We start from the raw sequence: 11,998 nt of genomic DNA on the forward strand, positions 1-11,998 counted from the left end.
TTATAAAGTAAATCTTTTAAATCATTTAGCTTTTTAAGCATTTAAAACTTTTTTTTCTATCGTAAGATGGAATCATATGATGTTCGATTTCTTAAATGATAAGCATGCCTGCTCTGATGCACGCTAGAATACGTTCATGTTTTAAGTGATGCATACTGTTATGCATGATTTCTATATATGATATCGTGCTTATTTCTTTGCATGCACCAATCAAAAAATTGGTTATGTAATCGGTCGACAAATAGCATCTTCAGAATAGAAACAATTGTGCTAATTTCGTAATTATCTATCAAATTTTGAGTTAAAAAATATCGTGGAATAAAGATAACAATACTAATAGAAGCTTATAAAAGCGAACCTACATTATATGCTGTTAAAATTTAAATTATCATAATAAACGTTTATGCAACAAAACATTAAAACGAATAAATAATGAAGTACAGAAAATATATTTAAATAGAAATTATGTATAAATTAATGGAGGAAAGTATAAATAAATTGTATTCCTTAAGAAATAGTTTTAATACCGAAAATAAAAAAGAAAGGAATCTAAGAAAAGCGGAAACGAGACAGATGACGTAAATATTCTATTCTTAATTTAATCTTTTACAATTTCACTCTCGCATTCTAATCTAATCTTATCCTTACCTACATTATATTCATAAATGTAATAATAATACATTCTTCTTCTCTAGTTTAAACATTATGCTTTTTTTAACACTGTTATTAAAATGATCTGTTATCTGTTTGTCTCATTCTTTTTCATCTTTAATTTGTTTTATTGACGCTACAACTCTATATTCAAATCAATCGGAACCTTTTTGTGTTCCTTCACTGAAGATAAGAGAATTAATGGACGGAATTATATTGGGAGTACAAATTAGTTCGGTCCGTTTTTTTGTGCATTTATTTCAAAACAAAATGAATGAACAAATCAATTAAAGTATTGTCCATCACTTCTTTTTCTCAGGCAATTTTCGAATTCCATCTCGAAAAAATGATTTGTCTTTGGAGGCTCCAATTTTGGAGCCAATTTTCGATTTCTGCGAAAGAAGTGAACCGATGACTTGCTGCATCCTTCGGAACAACCAGTAATCAGAAGGAGCAATGTCCGGAGAATATGGCGAGTGCGGTAAAACATCCCATTTGAGCGTTTCCAAATATTTTTTTACGACTTTAGCAACATGACGTTGTCATGAAGAAGAATAACTTTATTAACTTTTGTCTTTGCTCGTATTCCGGCCGTTTTTCTCGCAATGCACGGCTCAAACGAATCAATTGTAGCCGATTCCGATCGCCCGTAATGGAATCGCCAATTTTCAGCAGTTCATAGTAACAAGACCCTTTTGGTCTCACCAGATACAGAGCATGATCTTCGAACCATGAATGTTCGGCCATGATGTTGATGTTGATGGCAACGATTGATCGAGTGCAGTATTTTTTCTTCTTGTTTATTGTAGAATATCCATCTCATCTTCAGTCATAATCCGATGCAAAAAAACCTTTTCTCTGTTGTCTTTGAATCAGCTGTTCGCAAGTGAAAAATCACCTTTCAACGTCTCTCGGTTTCAGTTCATAAAGAATTTCCTTGTTTTTGAATCATTTCCATGGCTCTCAATTATACAGAAACGGCTTGTTGAGTTACTCCCAATGATTTTGCAAGCTCTTCTTGCGTTTGACTCTGATCTTTTTCGAGTAATGCCTCTAATTCTTCGAATTTTTTTTGGTTGTCCAGAATAAGGCTTGTCTTCAACGCTGAAATCTTCATCCTTGAAACGTCGAAACCATTCCCTACATGATTTAGTTGGAGCAGTGTCATCATGAACTTCGACAAGCATTCGATGGGCTTCAGCCGCACTTTTCTTCCAATTAAAGCAGAAAAATCTCCCACAAATGCTGCTTGGTTAACACAAAATTCGACATTTCAAACACAGTAAAAATCAAGGTTTTTGTATGAAACTCAAAGCGATATAAACTGAATATTATTAGCAGATGTTTAACCTCTCTGAAACCGCCAAAATCAATTGCTATACTATGAACCATTCACAACAGCTGGAGCCATCTTTAGGAAAACGAACTAATTTGTACTCCCAATATTTAAGACGGAACTATTTTTTCAATAGAACAATCATTTTCATTTAAAGTTCTTCGAAGAACGTTTCGAAGAACTCGTACTGGAGATAAAATCGTATAACGAAAGTCTTGGCTGGAGATTTGTCAGACGAATTTCGAGACTATGATTCTATATTTTCCCATTGTGTGTTTTCATTTAGAGATTTTTGTGAATTTTGATTTGTCAATACATCTACAAGAAAGAGTTTCATTATCTATATTTTTTGACTTATCATTTCTGAAGTATTATCCAGCAAAATGCTTGAAACAATCTAAAATGAATGATAATGAATAAACATGAAGCTATACGATTGAATATATATGTTAATATTTTGCTTGATTGTTACTTGTTTTGTATTCTTGCTTTCTTATTCTTGATATTTTTTTCGTGGAACAGAAAATGTTTTTCTGAAAAAATATAAGTATTTCAAAATATTAAAAATTTGGATTATAAATCTAAAATGGAAAGGGTAAGATTAGATTAGAATGTGCGAAAGTGAAATTATAAAAGATTAAATTAAGAATAGAATATTTACGTCATTTGTTCTGCTTTCAATTTTCATGGATTCTTTTCTTTTTTAATTTTCGGTATTGAATTTATTTATTTCTTAAAGAATAATTTGGTCATATTTTTTGTACTTTCTTATTTCATCAAGAGTTTCATTGCGTAAATGCTTATTATTAATTTGGATTTTTAATAGCATATAATTTCGTTTTTATACGCTTCCATTAATACTATTATTCTTGAGGCTTCCATGGGTGCTTTCTATATAAATTATGCGTTTTGTTCGCGAGTTTTCTCCGTGTCCAGATTCATTCTTAGAATGCCATTGTTTTAACCTTGCAATTCGCTTCATCAAGGCGAGGAGCAATCTGATACCAAGAATAGATAGAATAATCTTTATACTTGTTTTTTGATCTTTACGATATTTTTTAACTCGAAATCTGATATTTGATAACTATGAAATTAGCACAATTGTTTCTATTCTGAATTATTTAATTTTGAATTGTTTCTATTCTGTTTCTATTCTGTCGATTATATTATATAATCATTTTCAATTTTTTGCATGTAAGGAAACAAGCACGAAATCATGCATAAAAATCATGTACAGAAATCATGCATATGTACTGTTCAATGCATGAATGTATTCTAGCATGCATAGTAGATATGACTACGTGTATGCATATATCATTCAAATCGAGCATCATATGATTCCCTCTTTACAGATTTAACGATATGTGCTTCAAATGAAAGAAGCCATTTTTTTTTCCGAAATGACACTATATCCCTAAAAATGTGATTGGATCCTACAAAAAAATGTGTTCCTCATTTTTGTCTAGAAAATAACATTTAATGCTCATCAAATCGGGAAGGAACATTTCCATGAATTTCCTTGTCAATTTAATCCGCTCTACTTGCATCAAGCGCTTTATGAATAATTAGATGCACTTTGTAATATAGACATTTAAAATTTTCAGTCCTGAAGAATTCGAACAACGCATAGATTCCGAGCTAGCTGCACTGGATTCATTACCTATCGAAGAATGCCGACTTCGACGATTTAGTGTGATCTCGGAAGATTTGTTGGAGTTCTCGGATAATTTAATCGATTGCGATGATATGCCGGATATATGTCAGAATGTTTCGGAAACAAGCAATGAGAAACAATCGAGTAATTCTTCAACAATGATCGAGTCACACAAGAAAATCAGTGCCGAATCAAAATGCTCCTTAAAAGGCTTTGCATCTAAAATACAAGAAAACACGGAAAGAGATCTAAGCCAGAATCCAATTAGTTCTTGTAGATCAGAAGACTGGAACAAGATGAATTCCTCGAGCAGAGTTCAAATTCCGTCTACAACAATACTCAAGCAGACACCACTAAATTATTCTTCACAAACAAACGTGGAAGAAATCCCTTCCAAATATGAAGCTTTTCATTGTGAGGAATCTTTGGTATCTATTGGCTCAAACAACAATTTTCATTTGACTACTATTCCAAAAACATATCGCTTATCCAATGAAAAAACATCAAGTTGTGACATCATAAGTGATTTGTCACGACAATCGGACCATGTTTCTTGCGAAGATTTATTAGAATTTGCTTGTGACGGGCCAAATACACGAAGAACTCGCGGACCTCGAAACGGGGAACAATCTGATGAAGTACGAATCATGCTAAAGGTTTTGCATGAACAGTCAACCCCAGAATCCTGCATTGCTGCATTGAATGTCACGGAATGGGACGTTCTAGCTGCAATTAAACTGGAGCGGCTTCAAGGATTATTGAAAAAGGAAAATAGTTTTGTCGGCCTTGAAGATTGCAAAGTGATACTGAATCAGTGTGGTGGTGATGTCGTGAAAGCGGCTGCGCTACTGCGAAACACGGACGATGCTGCCGCGGTTTAGATTCACGAAGGATATATAAGGATTGATTGAAAAGATTTTTTGTAACATCTTCTATTCTTAATCTTGATGACTTTATAATGTTGGAAATATTTTTCGTAAATATACTTCTTCAATATTGCTCCAAAATTATGAAAAATATATCTCCATTTTAATACTGAAATATTAATTAGACAGAATAAAAAGATTAATCATATAAAAGTTAGAATTTTTATTTTTCTTCCATTTTGAATATTTTATTATAAATACACAATTTTTCAATTGTAACAGGATTATTAAAATTTCTTGCTATACGAACACTACTGTTAACTGTAATTTTATCTATACCTGATAAAGTTGTCGAAAATATGCTAACAAATATGATTATAGTTTTCGAAATTGCAGAGAAGATTCTTCCATTCTAAATAATTTATTTATGAAGCCTCTTCCTCTCCCCCCCCCTCTCCCCAGAGATTATAATTGTATTTACATATTCTGCATAGTAATAATTTCTAGCGAAATTAACATGCTTACGCGGAGCATAAATGTCTACGTTATATACGTATATAGAGTATTTCAAAAATAGTTGGTAAACTTTAAAAGCATATTCCACTCATAAGTATGAAAAAAAGTCATATAAACATGGGTTAGAAAACGCTTCCTTTCCAAGTTATAAATATTTTTTTATTTTATACATATATCTATATTTATTTTATACTTATATCTAATTTTTTTATACTTATATCTATATTTTATTTTATACTTGTACCTATTTTTATCTTATACCTTTATCTATATTTTTATTATATATATTTTTATTATAGAAATTGCTGGAAATGATTTCCTTCCGCATCGATGCATGCTTCTCATCGACGTTGCATTGGATTGTCGAAAACATTCAAAAATTCTCAAAGTATTTTGTATTTTTTGACGCAATAATATTTCGGAGTACTTCCACAGTAGCAACAGGAGTATTATATACAATATAAAATAAAAAAATAACTTGAAAAGGAAACGTTTCTGAACCCATATTTATAAAACTTTTTCCATCCGTACAATGATTGGATGCTTTCAAAATTTGATCAACTATTTCTGAAACTCGGCGTGTATATATATTGATATATATATATATATGCGTGCGTGCGTGCATGTATGTATACAGGATGAATCAGTGTCGAACTAGCTTTTTACCTAGTTTATCTAGAACTAGCTTTTATGAGAAAATTATCGACTTTATACTTAATTATTATATTAATTATAACGTGTGCAGTCAATAATTTTCTTTTAAGGCTTCTGACTAGTCACAGCAGCCATGTTAGAATCGTGTCAGAAGCGAGGAATGAATTAATTTATGTTGCATGCCATAAATAAAGATAATTTGAATGAAACGAAATGACGAGATTTTAAAACACGTAAAAATCGATAAAAACTGTCCTTTTCTCCCTTGCTAGTAAATGATTGTAAAAGGCACGTAAAGTGAGCTTATATTCGGGCAGAAACACACGGTCCGACAACTGTTGAATCGAGTAAAATATATGCTTTTACATATAAAGTTCCAATAACTTTAGTTTTCACCGATAATTACGACTTTGACAAGTACGAAACAAGTCACATTTTCACAATTAAACAAATAATATCGAAATGACATGCAACATAAATTTTGTCATCAAAACGTCACTTTTCCACGCCTATAAGTTTGGCCATTTATCATGATACTGTAATACACAAACAAGTACGAGCCCATGTTCATGTGTTTGTCTGCGGCGTGAGAGTGAACGAGACAGCGATTTCTCACACTAGTCGCTTATTTCAAGTGAAAATATTATCTTGACAATCTCGGGCGCTTGGCGGCTCTAGGCATCAATAAAGGGCGGGAAGCATTCTAAATAACACATAAGTTTTAATAGATTGTAGTAGTAGCGTACCTCTCCCATTAATCCAGAATAATATAAATGTTAAATGCAACAGGTTACGAAATATTTAATTGTTTACGATTTTTCATGCGTGTTACATACCCTTCCTTCATAACTTCGAGTAGCAGAATAGTTCAATTGAAGTAGAATTTTATCGGAAAAAAATTATCAGCATTTCTTTTTACAAAAGTTTCGAAAGTCATCAGAAAAAAAATGCCTATGTTTGAGACTTGTGAAAAAAATATGCGAAAAAAATCGAATAGTTACAAAAAGTACGTTATTCGTATACGCTTATAAAACGATCGATTGATGTAAAAAAATTCGGTATAAAAAATATAAGTATTTGAAATATCTACAAAATGAGACGTGAAACATTAAATCAATCTATTAATATCAGTACAAAAAAAATAAAAAATACCGAAAAAGGTTTTTTTTCACTCGCTCTCTGTTCATGGAAATTTAAACGCAAAGCTTTGAAATTCTCGTAAAATGTAACCCTCGTAATGACGAACAAATCTAGCCCTGAACAAGCCTGAAATATTCATTAGTTCATCATTTTGCATAAAGTCATTTGTTCATTAAAAACCTGTCTGCGAAAAATTAATTTCTTCATCTTTGAGCAGTAACAAATTGGTGCCAAACAGAACTCTTAATCTTAAAAATTAGAGTCATAGTGATTTTTTGGAAAAAAAATTGTTATCTCGGCTATTAATCGGAGGATAATCTTTTCTTTAAATTCGTAGAAAAATGTCAGATGTTGAATACTTCACACGGCTATTTGATATGATGCGATTGATTAATGGAATTATTCTATTTTTTTATATGAAAAAGATACTCACTTTTTAAAGTAGTTTTATAATAGTTTAACTGCAAAAAATCATTTTATTAAGTGTGCGTGATAGTGCAACTCTTGAAAAAGAAAAATCACCCTTATAAATTGCTACACGAGTACTCAAAAATGAAAAAATTAAATTTTCCGCAGACAGATTTTTAGTGAACAAATGGTTTTTTGCAAAAAACTAATGAACATTTCAGAAAGTGGTGAAGAAGGTGTGCATCATGGCAGGAGCCGACGGAACCTCACCTGTAACTAAAATCCGTGCTGATTAGGTCGACAGATAAATCAATAAACCAGGTGACAGCTCTCAGATGGGTACATCGGATAATGAGGGACCGGAGAGCTGACGCATACAGCGGCTTCCTGACAGATGGGGTTCTATCCTGGAGCATTCACAAGTATCCGAGAACGGTGGGATACGAGTGCGCGGGAGGATGAGTAGTAGCAAGGCGAGTTCTAACCCATGGAGCTAGAGGGGCGGAACGCGGGAGAGAGAAGGCGCGGGAAGGCCCCGGCGCTATCGCTGTTTACGTAAACATAGGACCCCGGAGTGTTTTACATAAATATGACATTCCACATGACATTTTTTTCGACCGCCGTCACCGTCACCGCCGCCGCCGCCGCCGCCGCCGTCATTCACCGCCCGCCACTCGTCATCCCATCATCCTTTCCAAAAATGCGATTACAAGAGCTCACGTTTTTTATTAGTGCGTCGAGACAAAGAATGAGAAGTAGAAGAAAATACATATGTAGTAAATGCAAATATTTTTTATTTACATTAAACTTATTACACAGAGTTTTTCTCATTTTTATTATATTATTTTCGCGATCGATTTTTTCGCGAGCGTTCGAATGCAATCGATGGCTCGAATATCGCTAGCAGCGCTTTCTGGAAAAAGAGAATGAAAAATTTTTTGACCACTATTCGCATTTTCAACCGAGAATAAAATGTATTAGTACTAGTCTAAATGCGATACCTGGTATTGATGATGAGGAACATGTTGGTAATTTTGATGTTTTTTCACCAGGACATTCCCAATATCTCGTTTTCTCCCTCGATGATGGACAAGGGACGGTACCCCTAGCGTTCGATTTTCGACGTATATATTCTTTTACTCGAGCCATATCTTATCGCTCGTAATCGAACTTTATGATTGAATGAAAAAAGCTATATATACTGTTTAGATACACTCAGATCGGCGACACTGTCACGTCGCTACGCATTAAGAGAAAAGTTGGTGCTGTTTATATAAACATACTAATAAGGTGAAAAATATAAATTAGAACCGCTTGCGATGCTGCCTTATCTACTTTTAAAGAAAGTGTGGTCCAATAGGCAAAGGGACAAAGAAGTGTCACAAATGAAATATTTAATTTGTTATAAGTGCTCAGTTCCACAGTTGGTATCCTGGAAGATGAACGGTCGCTTCGGTTATTGATAATAAGAATAATGGAAAAAGTATGGCTAACCATCGTGCGAGCATTGAGAACATAACCAACGTAGTTGAGTATATTAGAAACGTGGATCCGGAACAGTTCACGAATATTAGAGACGAAGTGTTTGAAGTGTTCGAAGAAATGGAAGTAAATTTTGTAGAGATATGGATCAAGATTCCGATGAAAAAAAGCTATGCAATGATACTGATTATGCTAGTGATATGAGCAAGTATGAAATCGATTGTATAGAAAAATTCGTGTTGGCTCCAGAAATCCGTATGTTGAATGCTCGTACTAAGCACTGTATGATCCACAATTATTATACAATGGGTGGTGCTTTAACTGTATGCACAGCATGCACGATTCGTATAGCTGATATTAATGATGTAGGAATGTATCGCGTCGTGAGACCGGTTCTTTCGATAGGCTAGACAGCAGGTTGTGCAATTGCAAAGCCAGCAACCTTTGTACAGTATATTCTCGTGCAGCATGTGTCACTCTGCACACATTGAGAAAAACTATTGTGAACAATACTGGAAAATATGTGGGAAGACCGTAATGTAGATGATATGCTGTATGTTCTCGGTAATTCGCAAAAAAGAGACATAGGTGTTTGGAATATCGCCGGTGCAATTCCTATGCGATTGAGAATTAGGTATACGTGATGAGAAACATGAAATAGTTATTAAAGAGCCCGTTTTTGTCTGGTCTTTACTCGCGCGACAGAAAATGTACCCACGGTTACGAGACAAATGTTACGAAGGCGATGAGTATGAAAAGAGACATTGATGGAATAGAAATATCAATGTAATAAAGGATGATTATTATTGGGCGAAGAAAATCGCAGATAAGAGCCAAGATTGGTGCATGTGCATTAAGATTCCCGCGGGTGAATGAAAAGTGTGTCGAATTGCTAATTATTGACAATATATGGATGGAGTTTCGTGATTGCGATCTTGCACTAAAACTGTTTTTCAATAGACGAACAATGTTTTGAGTGCGAATAGTTCAATTTCGCAAACAAATATAATGAAAAGGTTATATTAGAAAAGATTAGTATTAGAACGTTATGACATTCTAGATATGTCACGATATTGCAACGTATATGAATGAGTCACGTCAAGTGCTCCGTGGAAGAGTGCGACGTGATTTAAAGACTGAAAAAACATAAAAAATCATGAGCGAGCGGAACGCGAATTGGTAGAGCAGTGCGGCCAGATCACTATTCTGGTGGAATGTTTCGCGTGGCTGTAACGATGTGACGAGTGCATTGAGCAGCTCGAAGAACTTTGTCGTGCCAAGCGTTCACACCTCGCCGTTGGACACAGACAATCCATGGTGGCGAGGATCGCGCGACTCGCGGGTGCAAAGTCTCAATTGAAGCGACGTTTTGTGCACATTAGTGGCGAGGCAATGAAAGATCTCTCGTCTGGCGAGAGATCGACACCGCGTTCGAGAGTTCTATATTGACAGGTGCAGTGATAAACTCTAATCACATCGAGCCATGGCGGTTTTTAGAAGGTGATTTTTAGAAGCTAGTAATGTAGTTCTAGAGCGAGTGCGAGACGCTATAGAAAGACACGGTAGTGTCAAAGTAAACACCGCGTTCAATGGTGAGTTCGCGACGAAGGATAAACATGCTAATAAGAGCATAATTACAAAGAACTGCGAGATATACTGATACATCGATTTGCGCGAGCAGCACGTCATCGAGCCTACCCTAGCATCGCTCGAAGAGTTCCAGGAACGTGACAGCGGGTGGGCACGTATATTGAATTTGATTATCAATGTGAACAAATTAAATCCCATGCGCGCGGGATATGTCATATCAAAGTGCCACGAGAAATAGCGACGAAATGAGCGGTGATCAGTATTCATACGACGGACAATGCATGCTTCGCGTGGTCGGTCGTCGTCGCTTTGTACCCAGCTGAAAAGTATACGGAGCGGGAATCATCGTATCCGCATTATACGATAATATTGAATCTCACAAACATGAGTTTCCACTGACTTTAAAAGACATTTCTAAATTCGAACTGTTGAACGCGGTGTTGTCGATCAATGTGTACGGCATCAAGAATAAACAAGTCTTTCCTCTGCGGTTCACTGATGACAAGAAGGAGAAGCATATCAACCTCCTACAAGATTCACACAACGACATCATTGGACACTTTGAGTGGATAAAAAATCTATCGCGTCTCGTGAGCTCGCAGATTAATGGGAAAAAGAACAAGAAATTTTTCTGCGATCGGTAAGAAAAGCCAATAAAAAAACAGTAAAAAAGAAATAGTGAAAAATGATTTCTCTATTATTTACAAGTGCCTTATTACTTCAGTACGAACGAAAAATTGCAATCGCACACAATGGATTGCCAGAAGATCAACGTCTGCGCAATCAGACTGCCCAGCGTGGACGACAAGTGGCTCGAATTTGGAAACTACTGCAATAAGAAGCGTGTCCCATTCATCATCTACGCTGACTTGGAGTGCATTCTACGGAAAACAAAACCTGACAGGGAAGATGCGTCATCGTATACGTATCAACAGCACGAAGTATTTAGTATAGAATACTACGTGCAATGCATACGACGACGCGTTATCGTCATATCACTTCCGTCACGATGAAAACGTATAGCGAGGTTCGTGATAACTTAACTTGGCGCATCGAATGAAAAATATCGTATCCGCTAACATGCCCCTGAAAACGTTGTCGAAAGAACAATGGGAAGCATAATGCGACGCAGTGCCACATTTGTGAGAAACCGTTCGTATCGGACGATACGCGGGTTCGTGATCATTATCACCTCACCGGTAGATACCGCGGTCTAGCGCATTCAAATTGTAACGTAAATTATAAAAATTCGTTCTATATTCCGGTCGTATTTCACAATTGATCAGGTTATGACGCACATTTTATAATTAAGGAATTATTGTTATCGCATATGGACAGGTAGAAATACTATCGATAACGAAAGAAAAATATATTTCATTCACTAAACATGTCGATAGCGCCAAAGACAAAAATGAAAAGAATTTTCAGAAAAATGGTGTAAAATTAAGATTCATTGATTCTTTTAAATTTCTAATGCAAGTCTCGATAAATTGGCGTCGACAAAGATGTCTTTCCGTACGAATACATTGACTGTGTTGAAAAATTGAAGGGCACGCGTTTACCACCGCGCGAATTATTTTTCAGTTCGATGACAGACGATACCGTATCCAAAAGCGATTACGCCGTGAACGTATGGCAGCGATTCTCCATTCGAACACTCGGCGAGTACAGATTTGTACTTGAAAACTGATGTCTTGTTAT

The 11,998-nt window shown here is 35.2% G+C and overlaps 1 protein-coding gene and 1 pseudogene across 4 annotated transcripts in view; both read left to right on the plus strand.

The window, feature by feature from the left end:
- Positions 1–4,637, plus strand: part of LOC108685209 (tyrosine-protein kinase PR2) — a 330,449-nt gene extending 325,812 nt beyond the window's left edge. For all 4 annotated transcript variants that reach the window (XM_018189894.1, XM_018189897.1, XM_018189895.1 and 1 more), the window contains one exon: positions 3,592–4,637. In XM_018189894.1, the coding sequence (XP_018045383.1) occupies positions 3,592–4,522 (931 nt within the window). In that variant the 3' untranslated portion in view covers positions 4,523–4,637. The remainder of the gene's footprint in view (positions 1–3,591) is intronic.
- A 4,213-nt stretch (positions 4,638–8,850) lies between these two features.
- On the plus strand, positions 8,851–11,378 carry LOC108685198 (annotated as a pseudogene).
- The last annotated feature ends 620 nt before the right edge of the window (positions 11,379–11,998 follow it).

The sequence above is a fragment of the Atta colombica genome, unplaced genomic scaffold, assembly GCF_001594045.1.
Source record: "Atta colombica isolate Treedump-2 unplaced genomic scaffold, Acol1.0 scaffold147, whole genome shotgun sequence".
Taxonomy (NCBI): Eukaryota; Metazoa; Arthropoda; class Insecta; order Hymenoptera; family Formicidae; genus Atta; species Atta colombica.